The sequence below is a fragment of the Pseudonaja textilis genome, chromosome 6 (assembly GCF_049901715.1).
Source record: "Pseudonaja textilis isolate UNSWEBS1 chromosome 6, rPseTex1.2, whole genome shotgun sequence".
Classification (NCBI taxonomy): domain Eukaryota; kingdom Metazoa; phylum Chordata; class Lepidosauria; order Squamata; family Elapidae; genus Pseudonaja; species Pseudonaja textilis.
In genome coordinates, this window is record NC_141995.1 from 15,125,968 (window position 1) to 15,148,066 (window position 22,099).

Below are 22,099 nucleotides of genomic sequence, written 5' to 3' on the forward strand. Positions count from 1 at the left end.
TCTTAGTAACTGATTTGCCCATTTGCTAATGAATACTTTAAAGACATGTAGTATAAATGTTAGCATTCATTCCTCTGCCAGGCGAGAAACAGAAAAGTATCAGCTGCAATAAAAAGTATTTTCATTTGAGTAAAATACAATGTAATATAAACCTAAGAGGTACTAATCTTTAGCATAGTTCATTTGAGTATGCCAACTGTTTTTATTGCAGCAAATGAATATTAGCATTCAGATAGCAGTTCTACTGAGTTCATTAAAAGAATCTAAATACATTTGGGTAAAAAGTGAAAGGATATGTTTCTTGTAGGAACTATCTTAATAGTCTTTTATTATTTTTTCTTCTGAACTTAATCTACACAGAATAATCGGCAGTTAAACTTCATTTTCAGAGTCTCTTGCATAATTACTGTAGGGAGTATGTGAAAGTGCACGGTTCATATTTATAAATTATTTGTGGTGCTTCAGGAATTGTGAAATGCTCCAGATAAAATTCAGAAAAAAATTGTTTAGGAATATGCATAACATGAACACTACACTTAAAATATCCATCAACTCTGGAAACAAATCCAGCGGCTTTAAAGGAGTCACAGACAGTTGCTACTTTCATGTGCCAATGTGTTGTAAAGAAAATTTTCTGAATTTTTTTTTTCCAGAAAAAAATCATCTTTTTTTTTCTCTGTTTCTACTTTAATACAAAAAACTATGAGTGTCTTTCATGCTCTTCACTTCTTACGTGCTAAGTTTTTTTAAAATGTAATTTAAAAAAGCAATTTTCAAAGCCACCTTTTATTCATGTGACTGTGTATGTGTTTTCATTTGTATTTTTAGCTTATCATAAATAGATGTCGAATAGAAAGGCACACAGTGGTGCAAAGTCCCAGTTCATAAAAAGAGTCCTGAGAATACCATGTTCCTTCATATTCTTTCTTTGAAACCTCCCAACCTGTACTTCTCTTTGTTGCTCTTAGCTTCCAATGTTCTGTAAAGTCTTTACAAAAAGAACTTCCTGTTGGAATCATAGATTAATTTTACCCCAGAATATTCATTTCTCCCAATTCATTTTTTCTATTATTAAAGCTTATCTTGAGATATGTTTATGAAGAGTAGGATGCAGATAATGAGGCTGTATTCCTGTAGCAGATGCCCTCAAACTGTTATGAATCCATTTGGGGGTTGAGAATAAATTAGAGTTCTTAATTGGGAGGATTACATATGCAAAGTGGGATCACTGTTACTTCTGCTCTGCTTGGACAGGTAGAGTAAGAAGGAAAGTCTGGTTTTGTGTGTATAACCTTAGACCACTGTAGAGTATGTCTCATTCTAGCTGAGCCATTGCGTAGGACTGACAGGCAAGACTAGCAAAATGCATCGATAAACATCAACCAGCAGTCAGAAGACATGATGAAAACTTTTTAATATCACAACACATGTGCAGACTCAACCATAATTCAACTGGGAAGCTATGTGCATCCTAGACTAAGTTAAATCCAAAAACACTAGGGAATTCCTGAAGGTTTGGCATTTGGATATTGTCTCAAAAGTGGTAATTTAAAAAGCGAAGAAAGACACACCAAAACACCAAAACTGATGCTCTACAACAGCCTACAACCAGATTAGACTTAGACTTAGAATAATTTTATTGTCAGTTTGAATCAGTGTTGGGATTTAAAAGTTCTCACCACCAGTTCTGTGGGCGTGGCTTCAGGGGTGAGATTGTGCAATTCACACGATCATGCATGCGCACACTCAAAATGCATACTTTGTGCATGAATTAAAACAGTAAAAACTAAGCTACTGTGCCTCTCAACTGTTTAATACAGCAATCCTCTCTGCCACAGCAAACAGCTGAGAGGTTAAAAAGCACCTAGGAGCAGGGCTGGGTGGGTGGGCCCAACTGCACAGCATCAGACAGGCTTGGAGTGAACCGGTTCTCTGCCAGCTGATCTTAGGTGCTATCGGTATGCCAGAACCGGGCCAAATCGGTAGAATACCACCACTGGTTTGAATGTACACTAATCGACATACATTAAAACGAGATTTTGTTGCATTCAGCTCTCAAAGGGTTTCCATCTCTAATACACAGGTGAAACTCAAAAAATTAGAATATTGTGCAAAAGTTCATTTATTTCAATAATGCAACTGAAAAGGTGAAACTAATATATGAGATAGACTCATTAGATGCAAAGCAAGATAGTTCAAGCCATGATTTGTCATAATTGAGATGATTATGGCTTAAAGCTCATGAAAACCCCAAATCCACAATCTCAGAAAATTAGAATATTATATGCAATCAATAATACAAGGATTGTACATAGAGCAATATTGGACCTCTGAAAAGTATAAGCTTGCATATGTACTCAGTACTTGGTTTGGGCCCCTTTTGCAGCAATTACTGCCTCAGTGCAGCATGGCATGGAAGCTATCAGCCTGTGGCAGTGCTGAGGTGTTACGGAAGACAAGGATGCTTCAATAGCGGCCTTCAACTCTTCTGCATTGTTTGGTCTCATGTCTGTCATCTTTCTCTTGGCAATGCCCCATAGATTTTCTATGGGGTTCAGGTCAGGTGAGTTTGCTGACCAATCAAGTAATCCCACGGTCAAGGTGCTTTTGGTGTGTGGGCAGGTGCCAAGTCCTGCTGGAAAATGAATTCAGCATCTCCATAAAGCTCGTCTGCGGAAGGAAGCATGAAGTGCTCCAAACTCTCCTGGTAGACGGCTGTGTTGACCCTGGACTTAATGAAGCACAGTGGACCAACACCAGCAGATGACATGGTTCCCCAAATCAACACAGACTGTGGAAAAGTCATACTGGACTTAAAGCATCTTGCAGTTTGTGCCTCTCCATTCTTCCTCCAGACTCTGGATCCTTGGTTTCCAAATGACATGCAAAAGTTGCTTTCATCAGAAACGAGGACTTTGGATCACTAAGCAACAGACCAGTTCTGTTTTTCTTTAGCCCAGGTAAGATGCTTCTGACGTTGTTTGTTGTTCAAGAGCGCCTGGAGAGGAGGAATATGACATTTGAAGCCCATGTCCAGGATCCGTCTGTGTGTGGTGGCTCTTGATGCACTGACTCCAGCCTCAGTCCACTCCTTGTGAAAGTCCCCAACACTTTTGAATGGCCTTTGCCTAACAATCCTCTCCAGGCTGCAATCATCCCTGCTGCTTTTGTGCACCTTTTTCTTTCACATTTTCCGTTCCACTTAACTTTCTATTAATGTGTTTTGATACAGCACTTTGGGAACATCCAACTTCTTTTGCAATTACCTTTTGAGGCTTTCCCTCCTTATGGAGGGTGTCAATGATGGTTTTCTGCACAACTGTCAGGTCAGCAGTCTTTCCCATTATTGTGCTTCCTACTGAACCAGACTGAGAGACCATTTAAAGGCTCAGGAACCCTTTGCAGGTGTTATGACTTAATTAGCTGATTAGAGTACTTTGGGCCTAGAATATTGAACCTTTTCATAATATTCTAATTTTCTGAGATTGTGGATTTGGGGTTTTCATGAGCTGTAAGCCATAATCATCTCAATTATGACAAATCACGGCTTGAACTATCTTGTTTTGCATGTAATGAATCTATCACATATTAGTTTCACCTTTTCAGTTGCATTACTGAAATAAATGAACTTTTGCACATATTCTAATTTTTCGAGTTTCACCTGTACACTATTTCAAATCATAAATAGACTAGCAGGGATTGAAAGCAGCCAAACAATCAAGCAGAAATATCCTAATCAAGGGCCACCAAGGAAAAAGCCACACTCCCAACAATCCTGCAAGTCAAGCTACCTATATCTAAATAAGAAGTAAACTCCACACTCACACACATTGATGATGTTACCTAGTCAGGTAATGGTATGTTTGCCAGCAAACCTCAGAGAGCACCAAGGGCACAGAAAATAGTATAAACTGAAGCTACCATATTTTTCTACAATACAAGAATGGCAAGGGACAAGTTGTAAAAAGTGATATAAAATGTTACTGGTCTGCCATAAAGCCAACTAGGTGTATTGTGTGAAGAAAACAGTTTGTTTCTATCTCTGCAGGAGAAAACATAAAGGAAGGTGAAAATACCTAAACTGTAATTCTCACTAAAGTACAATCATTTATCCTTTGCTTAAAGGAATAACAGTTAATGTAAACAGGACTTCTGAGAATGGGTTGGAAGGTATTAAGCATACTATTTTATTAGGATACACACCTTGTTAAACTACATTATCTCAATCACTAAGGATCTGGCTTTCCATCTACCATCCTACTTGTGAACATCAGATGTGGCTCACTGCATTCATCTAACGTTGTTTTGTTATAGCTACTTAATACTAATCCTTGTTTCTGCTTGATTCATTTTTTAAAAAAACGAGTAAATCATCAATAGAAGCAATACTAGTACTTTCCACCCTACAGAAAAGAAATCTCTGTGTTCTCAAGGGAAAGAATTACCTCTAGCATTTGTCTGTATGTTGATAGCTCAGGCATTCATAAGTGGGGAAAATAATTGAACACAGACAAAAGGAGATATTGGTTAGCTCCGTGGATTACCTGAAGTGACGTAATCATCACACATGATTGTGTGATGACAAAAATATGTAGAATGACTTGTTTAGGATTTTTTTGATTTTCTCTTCCATGTGCTCTTATGTGACTTGCACGTTTAAAAAAAAATATTTTGGACTTGGTTTTACAGATTCATACATATTTTGTATTCAAAATACTGTAGATGAGAGTTCTTCAACCTAGTTCCCTCCAGGAGTATCAGCATATAATTTTTAATTCATCACAACCTAATATGTGCGTAAAGGACAATAATTTGAGATTTAGTACCAGGTACACTTCTTTCACAAGCCAGAATTAAACTTAGGTCATTTTAGCAAATACATGTGTTTGCAGCATTTGTTTAGGGAAAGAAGTTGTCATTCTATGTCATATTGAGAAGACAATAGGACTTTAGATACATTTGTGATTTATAGACCAGTGTGTTTCAATATACTAGGATGTTACCATAATGTAAATTGAAATAATAAATGAGTCAATAGGGAAATATTTTTAAAAGAGATTGTGCATTGCATGTCTGGAAGAACTGACTGAAAAGAGCATAAAAACCCTTTAGTTGAACAATCTCCACATTTCCAGCCTTTGGACAATCTAGGGAAAGGAGGAGGGATGGTATACAAAGACTTTGTAAGAAGTCAGCAGCATTAGTGTAATATTCCTTTAGGGAGGCTTGTGTAATGCTCAGAGGAATGTGTGGGTAGTGGTATCAGATTCCAGACAACCTGAGTTGTTTTCAGTTAGTGACATAATTCACACCTGGGTATTCTCACTTCTGGCCTGCCATTGTAACACCTGACACTTGTAATGGGAGAGTAGATCTTGTGCAAGGTTTGGGTTCTTTGTTTGTTGATGGAGAAATAAGAATTATAATTTGCTTCATTTCAACTGATAATACTGCAGTCTTTTTCCAGGCTGGGATGTATGTATGTATGTGTGTCTGTCTGTCTGTCTCCCAGATTAATTGCAATTTCAGCTCTCAGAGTTCCCACAAAAGGTGATATTGAGAACATAACCAGTAGGAGAAATATAATTTCAGCAGTCATGTATTCCTTGTTTGAGTTTATCATGAAGCAGAGTAATGATCACCTTGAGACAGCCAGTTGGAATAAAAAAGGGGTTTAATGAGATGATAAATTTGGAGGTAGTCCAACATTTAGCACAGTTTTGCAGGATTATACAACTTATACTTCTCCAAATGCTGGATACAAATAGTTCCAGTGAGCATGAATCGTGTTGAAGGTTTACAATAATCCATCTCCAAACTATACAGATTCAAATTAACTTAATTTGAACACGTGTGAGAACCTACATCCCATCTGTGATTGAAAGATGGAAGAGAAGAAGAAAAAAAGATGAATTCAATTACAGCAACAGTGACAGCAGCATCTAAAGCAGCAGTGTCAAACTCAAGGCCTGTGGGCCAGATCTGGGTGCTTAAATCTGGCCTGTGGGGCCGGCCTGGAGATAGCAAAGACTAGCCCATGATGCCTCTGGCAGCCAAAATAGGGTGCAGGGGGCCCTGTGTGGGCACCCCGTGCTCCGTTTTGGAAGGTAAAGTACTGCAGGAGGCCATCCAGGATGAAAATGGAGGTGGGGCTGAAAATGGGGTGCTGGCAGGTGCTGCAGGAGGCATCTGTCCCATCCCCCTTCCTCCGGCTGGCCCATGGAGGAAAACTACAATGCTGATCTGGCCCTTGAAGAAATCCAGTTTGTTACCCCTGATCTAAAGGATGAAATTGAGAATACATCCACCTGGGGAAACTGTAGTAGTGTACTTGCTAAGAGTCAACACTGACTTAAGATATGTATTCAGTTTCTAAAAGAATCTCTATGAAAGACTGAAAAGAACGCAACCTAAATGATCATACCTACAAGAAAATGAATTTCTATTAAAAATGATAAATATGAAGATAATTGAATGAAATCACTCAGATCGCTGTACTCTTTAGAGCTGTCATTGTGTCTGTCTCAGTCCAGTCTACCTGACAGAGTTGTTATTACAGGAATAAATTTAAGTGAAACCCTCATTTTTCCTAATAGAGAACAGGGGAGATATAAGTACAGTAAACAATAAATACAATACATTTTTTTGTTTTTTATATTTTGAATGCAAAATATTTAATATTGGATGCTATTGATTAAGGAAGAGCTGGTATACCTTATTTATTTTCTGTAAGAAAGAACTACATTTAACCTTGAGAACAAAGGGGTCTGACAGTTCAGAGAAAAAAAAAACATGAATTCTAGGCATCACAGTTGTGATCACAAGCTTAGAAAGGCTATGGAAAGGCTATATTATTAATTTACTTGTTTCCCTAAGTTTAGAGATTTTTACACACTATCCAAAGAAAATACTCCATTGAGGATCCAATTGTGCTAGAAAAGCAGGAAAAAAAGCTCTGACACAGAGCTGTCAAATTTCAAAGAAATAGGAGTTGTTTTATTCAATTTTTTCCAGGATCTTGACTGTGTGGTCTATATTCTCTAAATTCCTTTATTTTGGATTGGTTTTCATAAGATCTCAAAATATAAAGTTTGCCCATGAACCTAAAATATCCCAATGGGTCTTATATTTGTATATGGAAAATACCATCGTGCTACATGAGGTAGCTGCAGAATAGCAATAGCAATAGCACTTAGACTTATATACCGATTCATAGTACTTTACAGCCCTCTCTAAGTGGTTTACAGAGTCAGCATATTGCCCTCAGCAATCTGGGCTCTCATTTTACCAACCTCAGAAGGATGGAAGGCTGAGTCAAACTTTAGCCTGTCAGGATCGAACTCTTGGCAATGGCAGAGTCAGCCTGCAATACTGTATTCTAACCACAGCATCACTATAGGTTTTATATGTGAATGTGAATATAGCACAATCTTAAAAACATAGAAATAACATGGTATGGAAAGTTAAATCAGTACTTGAGATGAATAGAGAAGCCAAAAGAGATGAGTGACAAGGCAGATGACTGATGTAATATGCTCTTTTGTTTCATGACTCCACTTAATTTCTTTATCATAAAGTGAAAATGTTGCATTGAAAAAGCTACAATAGTCTTTTGCAGAATACATAGTATATGCAATTAAAAAGACTAGGATTTTTGAAAGCAAAAGCTTTGCTTTCTAAATCACAGTTTAAAAACAAAGTCATAGCACCCAGCAAAGTTATCTTTTAACATTTTAGACTCTGGTAGGCAGGTCTGATTGTAGCATACTTTAAGTGTCCTTGGCATATCTTGTTACTTAATACTTACTTTGTGATTTAGTCTTTTGAATTGTGCCTTCCAGTGTGGATTTTCTAAATGAATTGTCATGACAAATGGACCTTTTTTGGGTACAGCAGCTTAGTTATTTACTTACCTAAGTATTATTTATCTCGGGCGAGACTGCATCAGTTAAAAACGCATTATTTACACTGTTTTTTAAACTTACTACTGTGGAATGACAACAGTAACTCTAATTTTTGCACTTTTGAATAGAATGACTCCTGTTTATGCTACAAAAATGTAGATAGGTAGCTCTCAAAACACTGCAGTAAAATTGCTCCTGAGGTAAAAAAATAAAAATAATCAACATACTATCTTTGAGACTCTGCTAGTCATAACTACTGATCTGCTGGCTTGCAACACAGAAGAAATCAGAAGAAGAACTTCATACGGAAGTTGAAGTTGTGGATAGTTTGAAATAGTGGTCCCTATTTAGGAGTTTCACTGTTTTGCATTTATTAGAACAGAATGTGATAAATACTATCCTAACCTATCACTTACTGTAATTGAATGATAAACTGTAAAGGAAATATTTTAAAATAATGTGAGATATTATTCATTATAACTATGTAAATAATTTGTAACAAAGGTCTAAAAAGGACTCCACCTCCATGTTGGCTGCCCTCTTGGTTTCTTGGACTTTTATTTTTCTGAATTTTTAATTGTTTTGAATAATCTTGTTATCTTTTTATTATATTGTAAACATAATATGCTTAGTGCATACACATGTAAAATTGTGTGTGTGTGTGTGTGTGTGTGTGAATAATGTAATTCATGAAGGGGCGTGGTCTAGCACAGCAGTCCTCAACCTTTGGGGCACCAGGGACCAGTTCCATGGAGCGAAGTTTTTCCATGGACTAGAGGAGGGGGCATGGTTTTGCATACTGTCTGCATCCTGCAGATGGAGTTTCGCTTTGTGCAACCCAGTTTGTGGCATGCCACAGACTGGTGCTGGGCACGACCAGGGATTGGGACCCCTGGACTAGCAGTTGAAATGCTGGGCTTATCAACCATAAGATTGGCAGTTCAAAAATCCAAGCATTGGTTGATGCCATGAGCTCCCATTTTTGCTCCAGCTCCTAGCAACGTAGCAGTTCAAAAGCATGCAAATATAAGTAGATAAATAGGTATGACTCCAGTGGGAAGGTAACAGCGTTCAGTGTGCCTTGGCATACAATCATGCCAGCCATGTGATCATGGAACAATGCTGGCTCCCTTGGCTCGGAAACATCTCCTAGAGTTGGACATGACTGAAGAGGGGAAACCTTCACCTTTTCGTAACACAAGAAAAACATTGTTTTCTGCCTCATAACTGGGACAACCTTTCTAAACCTTTCATAGTTTATGTATCAGTTAAGAGCTTTAAGGATGTATTTATTTTTCTTTCCTAATGAAATGGAGAGCTTACATTTATTATGGAATCTGTGTAGAACATCTATGCATCATTTGTAAAGCTGTTATACATTCTAATGTTCACTTACTGCTGACATATTTATAAAATAAAGTACATTGGCAACCTAATTGCAGACAGCTATAAAACAAATAAAACGCACCATATAGCTAAGTTTAGTAGCATAAATTAAAGAAAACCTCAGAATGAAAACAAGGTTTGCCTAATAGTTGAAAAATATTGTGCTTGGTGTGAAATGATTTAAAATGTACGGCAAGCATTCTAGAGATGGCACACCATTATGGGAGATGTTATTTATGATGTCTTCAGAGGAAGGCAGTTGGTGAAAGATTCTTCATTCCTTGTAATCCAAATAATTGCTCTTAGTATTTTCAAGAGCAAATATTTTGAATTCTTTAGCCAGAAAAACTGCAAAGATGGCTTCTGGATGACTATAACAAGTGTTTCAGAGGTGGTATTCAGCAGGTTCTGACCAGTTCTGGAGAACCGGTAGTGGAAATTTTGAGTAGTTTGGAGAACCAGCAAATACCACTTCTGACTGGCCTTGCCCCCATCTATTCTTTGTCTCCGGAGTCCCAGTTGATTGGCTGGGTCTTCTTTGGTTGCCCTGCACAGGACAATGGAGCCCGAAAACAGGTTATTGGGGTGGGGAGGGAATGGGGATTTTGCAGTAACCTTCCCCCAGGATTGGGGAGGGAATGGAGATTTTGGAGTATCCTTCCCCTGCCATGCCCACCAAGCCATGCCACTCCCACCAAGCCGAAGAAGAAGAAGAAGAAGAAGAAGAAGAAGAAGAAGAAGAAGAAGAAGAAGAAGAAGAAGAAGAAGAAGAAGAAGAAGAAGAAGAAGAAGAAGAAGAAGAAGAAGAAGAAGAAGAAGAAGAAGAAGAAGAAGAAGAAGAAACAACAACAACAACAACAACAACAACAACTTGGGTCTTTCCTTGAAGATCACTTGGAAGATTCAACTATTGCAGGTTGCATCTTTTTTCTAATTCACAGAGCTGGGGTGGGCGTGGCCTGTGTGTGATGCATTCAGTTCAGGGGCTACCAGTTTGACACTGCTGCTCTGTATATTCCCACAGTAAATTCTTTTTCTTTCAGCTTTCTTTTGTCATTTAGACAGTTTCACATGATGGAGGATTTAGCTGATGAGTTAGAAGACCTCATCCCTGTCCCGTTATTTCTTAGTTCTGGTTTCAGTTTAGTTTTCAAATCTTGACCCGTGTAGTTTTAATATTTTAGAATTATTTTTCTACTTGTTTTACCAGTTGTAAGCTGTCCAGATTTACTCTATAGGGAAGATGGGAGGCTGAAAAATTTAATAAATAAAATAATTAACATAAAAATCACACAGGCAGCTCTTTGCCTAGTCAAACAGGTTTCTGCTTGCCAACTGTGCAATCAAAGAGAATAGAAGCTGGGGAGAGAACAGCTGAGATGGATTAAGCACCCAAGCCTGGGCTGCATTTCTTAACTGGTGAATAACTGATCACAGGTGCAGGCTTAACCCAACATAAGGTGCTCTGTTTTGTTAATGGAAACTCCCTTAGCAGCAGTACAGTAGTTTTACTGTCTGGTCACATGATTCTCATTGGGGATGGAGATTTGGCAAGGTTGTAACAAGCCAAAGTAAAATGAATGTAAATAGGCATGGTCTATACCAGGAGCGTCCAACCTTGGCAACTTTAAGACTAGAGGACTTCAACTTCCAGAGTTCTTCAGCCAGTTTTGCTGGGAGCTGAAGTCCACAAGTCTTAAAGTTGTCTAGATTGGAGGTCCCTGGTCTATACTATAATTTTTTTTTTTTTAACAATATACACAGGAAGAGTTTTTTTTAAAAAAATAATTATACATTCTTGATATATTAGTACATATCATAGTATATTCTGGAGAAAGGAGAAAGATGGTTAGAAATATTTTATTAAAAAATGCCGTGTTTCTCCAACAATACGACCTCCCCCAATAGGAAGACCCAGCATGTTTTCTAGGCATAAAATGAAATTAAGCCCCTCCCCCCCAAATTTAGGCCTATTTTAAAACATGCAAAATGGGAAGGGCGGGGGGACTTGCCATTAGGAGTGCCCCGCAGGCAGCAATTCCTCGCCACCAGCTGCTCCTAATGGGAGATCATGGCAGAGCGTGGAGAGCTCCCTACTCCTGCCAAGCACCTTTGTGGCAGACCCAAGACCTTCAGCGCCCGCCGCTGTTGATTTCCCTTCTGCCCATGCCGCCGCCGCATTTGGAGCTGCCACTTCCACATTTGGAGCACCACTGCTGTTTGGAGCACCGCTGCCATTTGAAGCTGCCACTTCTGCATTTGGAGCTGCCGCCGCGTTTGGTGCTGCCGCTTCTGCGTTTGGAACCCCACCGCTGTTTGGAGCACTGCCGCTGTTTGGAGTTGCCATGCCGCATTTGGAGCTGCCGCCGTGTTTGGAGCTGCCGCTTCCGCGTTTGGAGCACTGCCACTGTTTGGAGCACCACTGCCATTTGGAGCGCTGCTGCCACTCCAAACATGGCGGCAGCTCCAAACGCGGAAGTGGCAGCTCCAAACATGATGGCAGTGCTCCAAATGGCGGTGGTGCTCCAAATGGCAGTGGCACTCCAAAAACGGAAGCGGCAGCTCCAAACACGGCGGCGGTGCTCCAAATGGCGGCAGCGCTCCAAATGGTAGCAGCACTCCAAACATGGAAGCAGCAGCTCCAAACGTGGCGGAATGGGCAGAAGGGAAAGCAACAGCAGCGGGTGCCAAAGGTCTTGGGTCTGCAGCAAAGGTGTTTGGTGGGAGTAGGGAGCTCTCTGCGCTTTGCCATGATCACCCATTAGGAGCGGCTGGTGGTGAGGCTGCCCGCGGGGCACTCTAGATGAGGATGCAAGTCACCCCCGAAAAGACAGCCTAGCCGTTTTTTCAGGGCTCAAAAAAATGTAAGACCCGGCCTTATTTTATGAGAAACACAGTAGTCATGGTGGTATTATCAGGGGAGAGCAGTGATTTCACTTGAAGCAAACTGTTGCAGCATCCAAGAAAACTTGACTGTTTTCAGAAGCTAACCTCTTGGGAGGTTTTGTAGAATGGCTATCCATTTCTGTGCCTGGTAAGAGGTAACCAGGGAAGATAAAAATCAATGATTTTTTTTTAAAAAAAAGGATTTTAAAAAATTTAAATCAGATTTTTTTTATTTAAATTTGATTTTTTTTATTTTTACAAATTTATTTTAATAAAATGCTTTTGGAGTACAAGTCTATCTAAAGATAGTTTTCTATTTAAGATACATTAACAATTTAGTTTATTCAGCATAAAATAGAGCTTAGTCATGTAGCATGAAGCTGTATATTCTCCAATATTGGGACTGTTGGTGAATCAATAGCAGGTCAGAGGAGGAGCTGCTATGGGACAGAGATGACAGTTGCTCTTTAAAAATTATGATTTAAATCAAGCCTTTTTACTAGTGATTTAAATCATGATTTAAATTGTGATTTAAACCGACTTGATTTAAATCAAATCCACCCTGGATGTGAGAATGGCTGAATGCTCATTTTTGACTGCATCTTTTTGCATCAATCGCTGTCCTGGCCAAGGCTTTCTCATTATCAGAGAAAGTCAGGCTTCAATCAAAAGTTGTATTGCTGGCAGGCCGTAGAAAACCTAAGTGCTAGGTAAACCAATCAGGGGCCAAAGCCATAATAAATCACCAAGAACAGGTTATTGGAGTGAAAGGAGTCATCACCATTACAAGATAAGTTGGTCAAAGTTTTTTTAAAGCATTTCAGACATAGTGAGATGCCAGTCACAAGATTCTTACCATTTGTATAAGGTATCTTTAGCTCCCCATCATTGTTTTAAATATACTTCAACTGTCCCTATTTACACACACACACATACTTATATAGCAATAGCACTTAGACTTATATACTGCTTTACAGTGCTTTGCAACCCTCTCTAAGCAGTTTACAGAGTCAGCCTATTGCCCCCAACAATCTGGGTCCTCCTTTTACCGACCTCAGAAGGATGGAAGGCTGAGTCAACCTTGAGCCTGGTGGGATTTGAACTGCCAAAACTGCTGGCAACTGGCAGAAGAAGCCTGCAGTACTGCATTGTGCCACCATGGCTCTTCCTCTGGATTATCTTGTCCAATCTTCTGCTCAAGACAGGAATTTGTTAGCACGGCAGAGCTGATAGATAACCATTAACCTTCAGTAGCAACACCTCCAGTGGAAATGGCCCCTTACTCCTAAAGTAATCCTTTCCATTGTTGAACATGTTTTACCACTGGGAAATTTTTCCTGATGTTCAATGAAAATGTATTATCTCTTAATTTAAATTCATTACAATACTTGAACAAGTCTGACTATTCTGCCTTTTCTTATATGCATCAACTCTTTAGATCAGTGTTTCTCAACTTTGGCAGCTTTAAAATGTGTGGACTTCAATTCTCAGGGTTCCCCAGTCAGCCATATGAATGGGGAATTCTGGGAGTTGAAATTCACAAAACTTTTAAGTTGCCATTGTTGAGAAACACTGCTTTAGATACCTGGAAACAGCTATCCCATCTTCTTCAGTTTTCTCTTCTCCAAGATTAAACATACCTCCAACTAAATGTCTTTGTAGATTCTCAGTCATCCAGGTCTTGGTTGTCCGAAAGGTGCTTTTTCAAGAGGCAGCTGACTTTCTGGTTTTTCTTTGAAGGTGTTTCACTTCTCTTCCAAGAAGTTTCCAAGAGAAGCGAAACGTCTTCAAAGAAAACCCAGAAAGTCCAGTTGCCTTTTGAAAAAGTGCCTTTGGGATGCCTCCAACCATATCATGTAAGTTTTTCTTTCCTGATCATTGATTAGTTTTGTCGCTCTCCTTTGAACATGTTCTAGTTTGTCAATTTCGTTTCTAATATCTGATGTTCAGACCTATATGTACTAGCTTCCATTTCATACTTTCCACCAGCCTCCAAGATTTGTCTCTTGGTACACAGTGTTCTCCAGAAGAAGCTAAAATACTGTTAATTTGCAGTAATCTGGTGTTTCCATCAGACAAAAGCAGTGCTGTTGGTTTTCTAGGGATAAAATAAACCAAGTACTTAGAGCACAGGAAACCTGATGTCACCTCAGTAATTTCTTTATAGGATTGATGAGATCCTGTGTTTAGATAAATGTAGGATATCTGATTCCAGTTCTTTCTTTCTCCTTGTAGTGTGGAAAAGTGCAGAAGTAATAACAAAAGCCACTTCTACTTCTTTGTGTTTGGATTCTTTATGTCTGAATAGTCCTTGTGACTGAGAGCTTCAGTTAAATTGCCATGTTTTATAGATAAAACATTTGTTTCATATTTTAATTCAAATTTCTGAGATTTCCTTCTCCAAAGTCTGTATATAAACGTTTACATCCATCCATCCATGCAAACAGGATTTTATAGATTGAAAAGCAAGTGAAAAGGTCTGGCATGTGTTTCTTTTATTTCTGTCTAGAGCCAAGTATTATGAACTAGTTAGTTGACACAGCACTTTTTTCTATGGCTTTAGAGTTCTTCTTACAATGTTACCTCTTTTCTGAGCTTGTTGGCTGTCTGCCAAAAGAGCAAAGAGATCCCACTGAATTCCTGTTAGAATATTAGGAAGCTAGGGTGCTTCCAGCATAACCAAATTTAACAGCTGCTCTGAATTTCTGGAAAGCAGAAACATTTGTACAGTTTGGGAGTGAATTTGCAGATTATAGTTGGGTGAAAGCTCATTGTTGTTTCTTGTAATCATTAAGATTAGCCATTATAACAGGCTCCACATTAAGCCAGTGGATTTAGGCTCTCTCCTTCAGATCCTGCTTTTCTGTCTTGTCAAAAAAAATTACACATCCTGTTTCCTTACATTGAAATTAATAGCCTGTTGTCCTATGGTGAAAAGAATCCTCACAAGCAAAACCAGAAAACTGGGGACAATATTAAAACAAACCATCATAATCGGTGAAGCACATCACACAGAAAAATGTTAACACAATAAGGGCTCTGTTATTAAATTAATCATCTGGAAAATTATTCATGCAAGTTTATATCTGCCTCCTGAATGTAAGGATGGATGAACATCAGTGGAACTCTCTGGAGAAATTGCCTTAATAAAGTAAACTCAGAGTCTGTTTTTCTAGTAGCTACTCTTCTTTAGACTTTAGAAGGTGTCTAACATACATTGTCTTTGTTTTTTTGCAAGAGCTATTTTAGTTTAGTAGCCAAGTCTGAATTACATAAGAGTCTGGATTATAGATTATTTCTACAGTCAGTGACCTGTCTCTACTAAATCCTAAAGAGTGATTTAAATCTTAAAAATTGATTAGTTTGGGTTCCTAAATGCTTGTGGTGATTGTGTGTGAGAGATAAGTTATGTGCAAGATAGATTGAATTTGCTTGTTCTGTAAATTTCAGAAAAGTGAGAAAATATTCACATTTTTTAAAAAGACATGTACATGGCTGACCTTTTTAATTCTTCATTATTATTATTATTTTAATTTTTTTTAAATTTCACTTTGCCAGATGTCTGAAACTTCTGCCTAGAACATTTGTAAAAAGTCAGTCTTCTGTCCATGAATAACAATGTTAGTCACAATCCCAGTTTTGTGCTTATTTGCTGAAAATTGAGCTTTAGTTTTAAAAGGCTCTGTTCCACTGACCCAAAAAGCTAACATCTGTTGATGTTAAATTGTCCTTTGTAGTTTGGAATTTAAAATGCCCTAATCATGCAAAAATTAATCTTTTACGGGTTATTGTGTGTGAGAAAGCTTATCTAAAACAAAGTTCTAAAAAATTCTTAGAGAGCCAAAATAACTGAAGTTACTTATCCTAATAAGAAATCTGCTTGTATAAGTTTGTTAAGTAAATACATTTTTCAATATATAAAACAAGATTTTTAAATTTGTAGCTATTAATATATTCTGCTCTACACTGGGTTAAAGAGCTTTTAAAAAACTCCGTCTGTTATATGTATTGATGTGAGACTCTACAAAAATTATTAAATATTGCTCAGATATTCAGAAAGTTAAACTCAAATATTTTGAAAGCAAAACCTTTGACCCCCCCCAATCAGGAATTAGTTTTATAACTAGTGGTTTGAAGAAAGGTAAAATCAATATGCTAATGCAGGCAGCCCTCGATTGGGAATCACAACTTGGTTGTTAAGCAAAGTAGTGACTAAGTGAAGCAGCGGTTGGGCTTACAATCTTAAATTTTCCTTTGCTTTACAGACCTGCAAAGGTCATGAAGGCAAGGTTTGGTTTTTTATCTCTGTGGTAACTGCAAATGATCACTAAACAGGGCAGCTGCTAAATGTGGATTGTCTGCACTTCACCTTGAAGATGTTTGTATCTTAATCCTATTAATATATGTAGTCAACCATTGCCTTAAGTCTAGAAATACTGTTATCTTGTTCACTTGCTTTATGTTTAATGCTGCATAGTTTCTACAATAATTTGGTAAATCACAGTGCAGTTCCTGGTTGCAAAAGTCCCAGAATACCTTCCCTCAGACCACAGGTCTTCAAACTTGTCAGCTTTAGGACTTGTGGACTTCAACTCCCAGAATTCCTTCTCCAGTCATGTTAACTCAGGAATTCTGGGAGTTGAAGTCCACAAGCCTTAAACTTTTGCCAAGTTTGAAGACTCCTGCCTCAGAGTGTGAGACCGGTCTATCAGGGCAACCAATTATAGGAGGGAGCATACTGCTTCCGCTCCGGCATTCAAATCCCAAGAGGGTATGGCTAGCTGATGAGAACTAAATAACTTGGAATAGATCTATACTAGTCTCCCTTTATTTCTTTGTTGGTAAACATAAATTCAAAACCTTCCCTCAGAGCTAGCTACAGACTTTGAAATGCAGACTTGGAACCTTTGCAGCTTCTCCTTTACAGCAATGGATCAGGTAGTCTATTGGAATAAAGAATTATTTACATTTAAAAAAAAATATTTATGCATTTTTCTTTAACATACATAAGTGCTTAATGAACAGTGTACTGTCTGAATTTAGCTATACATAATAATAGTAATAATAATATTATTTACTTGTACATAGTGGTATTCTTCCAACTTCTAATTTCTACCTCTACTATCTAACCATTGGTAAAACAAATCCCATCTTGAAAAATATTCTGTATCCTCTTTATTCTTTTATCTTTAATGTTAACCTATCCATTTCTGCACAATCTAATATTTTTTAAATGATACTTTCATCTGTAGGAGTTTCCTCATTTTTCCAGTGTTGTGCAAATACAATTCTCGCTGCCGTCAAAACATGTAGTATTAAATATATTGTCCTATTTAAAAACTATTTAAATTTAATTCACTTTCTTGCAAGCTATAGAATTTTTGTTTTACATAACTAAAAATATCTCTGCACTCAGCTTTAAGAATTTGGGTAGTGCAAACAATACTGTATGGAAAAGCCCTTAATATCATAAATATCAAGGATGCCAGAGTCAAACGTGGGAAGGGATCTGTAATAGGAATGTTTCTCAAATACAGGTAGATAAGTTATGATGATGGGTAGTAAATTTTATATAATCAAAAGTAAAGAAAATAAAAATTTAAAATAAGTGATCTTGTTGCTATGAATTACAAAAAGTTACAATATTTCAACAGTGAGTACATCTGTCATTTATGTGTGTGAGTCCTTTATGACCTGCATCTTCCAGAACTCTGGACTGCCGACTCAAAATTCTTAGTCTTATTTGCATTGCTGTTGTTTTCTTCTCCTGTGTAGCAAACTTTCTAGACAGCAGGCCCTTGAGGAATTCTGGGAAAGGAAATATCGATGCTAGGAAAGAAGGTGGAGGAAGCACAGCAGCTGCTCCTACCCAGAAGAAGCTCTGGTGTCACTGTCATCACTACTGTCCCGAAAATTCAAAAAACAACACCTGCAGGTTGGTGGAGAAATCTTCACACACTGTGCAATTGACACACTTTGGTATCATGCCCATTTGACTTAAATGCTTTTAAAAGATTAAACCAAATAATGAAAAATGTATCTGTAAATGATGGTTAATTTTGCTACCCAAATGAATACTGAGATTTTAGGATCAGTAAATATCAGTTACTAAAGAAAGGGATCACCTGGTAAGGAAAATTTTGTCTAACTGTTGTTTAACTTATGCTCCTGCTTAATATATATGATGGAGGCTTTTATATAGGTTCTTTTTTTCTCCTTCTAAGCTCATTTTCCTATTATGGTAATTTTTCTGGATAATGCATTTTACATTACAGAAATATTATAGTCTTGGCAGAAAAAGAAGACAAATGTCTTTCCATATGGTGTTGATTCTGTTAACCTTTTAAACTTTATATTTGATATTTGGAGTTAATACTGATTAATACAAGAGAAAATATTAAGTATATTTGTTCTGTGCTAGCACATTTTCCTACAAGTCTTAGGCCCAGAGAAACCCAAATCATACATACTACACTGATTTAAGGTGAATGGCTCTTGATAGAATAAAAAGGCAAAATGTACGAGTACATTTTAGACTGATGTAGTTAAGTTTTTCATTCAGTTAAGGTGAAGGTTGAATGGATTTCAAGTTGTCCTTCCTTCCTTTTCTAACAATATATTTGATGTCTGGGTTACTTAAAAAGAAACCACCCAATTCTTTGGTGTTTTTTTTTTTTAAAGTCTATTGTTAGAATTAAATCAAGGAACAAAGTTCATAGCTTGCAAATATAGTTTACACAATATTCTATATAGGCAGAATTTAAAACACTTATAGTATTTCTTTTTACAGAATATATGTTTGTACATCTCAGCACTCAGTTCTTTCAAAAGAAATTAGGATGTCTGTATTGTTGAATGTGACAATGACTTTTATAAACTCACTTTTTAGGCACTTTTTAAAAAGTGTTCCTGCTGTTTCTAACTTTCTTAAGAAGTTGCCGGTCTTTGTGACATAGAAAGTGTAACTTTAGTTATTCCTTTTGTGCCACTTCATGCAGATAAGGTCTGTACGGTGAAGAATGCAAACATGAAACATCTAACTGCAAATATTTACTTGAGTGCATAAGACGTCTACCTATCTGTCCAAGTGCCACCTAGTGAGAGCTGGCAATTTTTTATCATACTTGGAGAATTTCACAAGAAGGGGACGAGATTTGTTTAAAGCATTTAATTTTGGCTCAGAATGAAACCCACAGACTCTGGTATATTTTTAAGGCCGTGGTGTTGGGTTTCTCTGTTACCTTGAATCACCACAAAGAATATGTAAATACTGTCAACCTACCTGCAGGAAGAGATGGCTGAGTGCACAGGTGGATGGATTAACAAGGACCTTTTACTGGGAGAGGTGAAAGCTATTGAAAGCATTTCCTAAACCCGGGCTTGTAAAGGTTATGTTAACCTTCAGCCTTTGCAAACACGAACCATCATCATGTAAACATCCTGCACCTGGGAAGTTCCAAACACACATTTATTTTCCTAGCCCTTTAGGAACAACTTTCTTCAATAAAACCTTGGATGTTATCAGTGGTGGGCTGCAACTAGTTTAACCACTGGTTTTGTGAGTGTGCACAGTGTTCAAAAAACATCAATTTGAATCTCTACAGCTTACCTTCTAGGGCAGCCCTGGTAAGTAGAACAGCGGAGGCGCAGAAATCTACTGTGTCATGTGAATCAGCTGAGCTGAAAAAGATGGAAATATAGGACAGGAAAGGGCGGGTACAGAGGGGCGGGGCCAGCTGATTGTTGGAACTACTGGTTCACTAGAACTGGTCCGAACTGGTAGCAGCCCCACCACTGGATGTTATCAAAGCACTCACACATCTCTCTAAAAGCATTGAATTGTGAACATTAGCAGCCAAGCGGATGCTCATTTTAGAGAGATGACCATATTTAAAAACAACCATGACCCTTATTTGAGGTGCTGAATTTGAGACATCTTCTTAAAGTTGTGAGCCATTGATGCTTATAAAAAGTAGACAACAACTCTCCTCACAAAGTTAAGTGTGCTTTTCATATTGAATCAGCTCTACATTATGTTAATTTTTTAAAAATGGACAGGAAAGGGACTTTAGGAAATGTTTAAGCACCCCTATAATTATAAAGGCACTTTTGAGAAGGAAAAAAAATATGCTTGTCAATTTTAAAATCTAGCAAGTTTTGTTCTCATAATAAGAAAGAACAGTTGTGTAATTTATTTCTGTCAAAAATGTTTTAGTCACTATCCTTCTTTTGTTGAAAACAATCTAAATATAAAAAGCCCCGATTTAAAATACCTTGCTTATATAGTTAATCCTCACTTAATGGTTACCATTGAGACCAGCAATTGTTAACTGAAACCTCATGTGGCAATTTCAAATCTAGTAAACCCCAAACTTCTCTTTCTTTAGCATCTTGCAGATTTATATCTAATTCTTGGGTTTTTTTCCCCTTGCCATATAAATGTCATATAAATGTCTCCCTTTTGCCATTGTTGAAATGGACTGTTGGTTATTAATATTGGTAAACTCTGAAATAAAATCAACATCTTTGGTAAAATATTCACCTTATTTACATAGATTCTGCCCAAGGAAGATAATTGCAAATTATCTCATCTTTAATATCATTTCACACAGCTGCAAAATTGTTTTGAAACAATTTAGAGTTTATATTTGTCAATGTAACCCCAACATTTTTAACCTTTTTCTCTCCCTTGAACTCTCAGGGTTTTTTTATATGCCCAGAATAAAGAATGTATCTGTCCTATTGGTTTCTTTATCTATACTACGCAGAATAGATATGACCTAGTACTAAACCGTATATAAGTTATATCATGCACAAGGATTTTTTTGACTCAATGTGCTTCTTTCATATGGATTTTGTAGCCTTCAAAGTGGCTATAAAACCTTTCAATAGTGAAATCTATTTACCACAGATTGCACTATTGTAACTTGGGTGTATTGATTTAGTAGAGTTATTATACTTTAAGAGAGTAATTCCTTGTGCCAAATAAATATATAGACAGTGTTGTAAGGGCTTCTCAGTTTAGAAGGATTATGTCTAATCCAAAACAAGTTTTAAACTGAATTTAGGTCTTATGAACAGACTTCTGAGATAAATAGTATAAATATTTCTTCAGGGCATACTGTAGTTCCATTTATATGTAATCACTAACAAATTAAACTTCTTTTACCTGAAGTAATATATATATATTTCTAAAAATTAAAGCAAGGTTGTTTAACATCTTATACAGGTGAAACTCAAAAAATTAGAATATCGTGCAAAAGTTCATTTATTTCAGTAATGCAACTTAAAAGGTGAAACTAATATATGAGATAGACTCATTACATGCAAAGTAAGATAGTTCAAGCTGTGATTTGTCATAATTGAGATGATTATGGCTTACAGCTCATGAAAACCCCGGATCCACAATCTCAGAAAATTAGAATATTGTGAAAAGGTTCAATATTCTTGGCTCAAAGTGTCCCACTCTAATCAGCTAATTAAGCCATAACACCAGCAAAGGCTTCCTGAGCCTTTAAATGGTCTCTCAGTCTGGTATAGTAGGAATCACAATCATGGGAAAGACTGCTGACCTGACGGTTGTGCAGAAAACCATCATTGACACCCTCCATAAGGAGGGAAAGCCTCAAAAGGTAATTGCAAAAGAAGTTGGATGTTCCCAAAGTGCTGTATCAAAGCACATTAATAGAAAGTTATGTGAAAGGGAAAAGTTTGGAAGAAAAAGGTGCACAAGCTGCAGGGATGACTGCAGCCTGGAGAGGATTGTCAGGAAAAGGCCATTCAAAAATGTTGGGGACTTTCACAAGGAGTGGACTGAGGCTGGAGTCAGTGCATCAAGAGCCACCACACACAGATGGATCCTGGACATGGGCTTCAAATGTCGTATTCCTCTTCTTCAGGTGCTCCTGAACAACAAACGTCAG

At 37.5% G+C, this 22,099-nt stretch overlaps 1 protein-coding gene across 5 annotated transcripts in view; it reads left to right on the forward strand.

Moving 5' to 3' along the window:
* Positions 1–22,099, forward strand: part of BMPR1B (bone morphogenetic protein receptor type 1B) — a 215,419-nt gene that overhangs the window by 167,545 nt on the left and 25,775 nt on the right. For all 5 annotated transcript variants that reach the window (XM_087935918.1, XM_087935917.1, XM_087935916.1 and 2 more), the window contains one exon: positions 17,952–18,111. In XM_087935918.1, the coding sequence (XP_087792044.1) occupies positions 17,952–18,111 (160 nt within the window). The remainder of the gene's footprint in view (positions 1–17,951; positions 18,112–22,099) is intronic.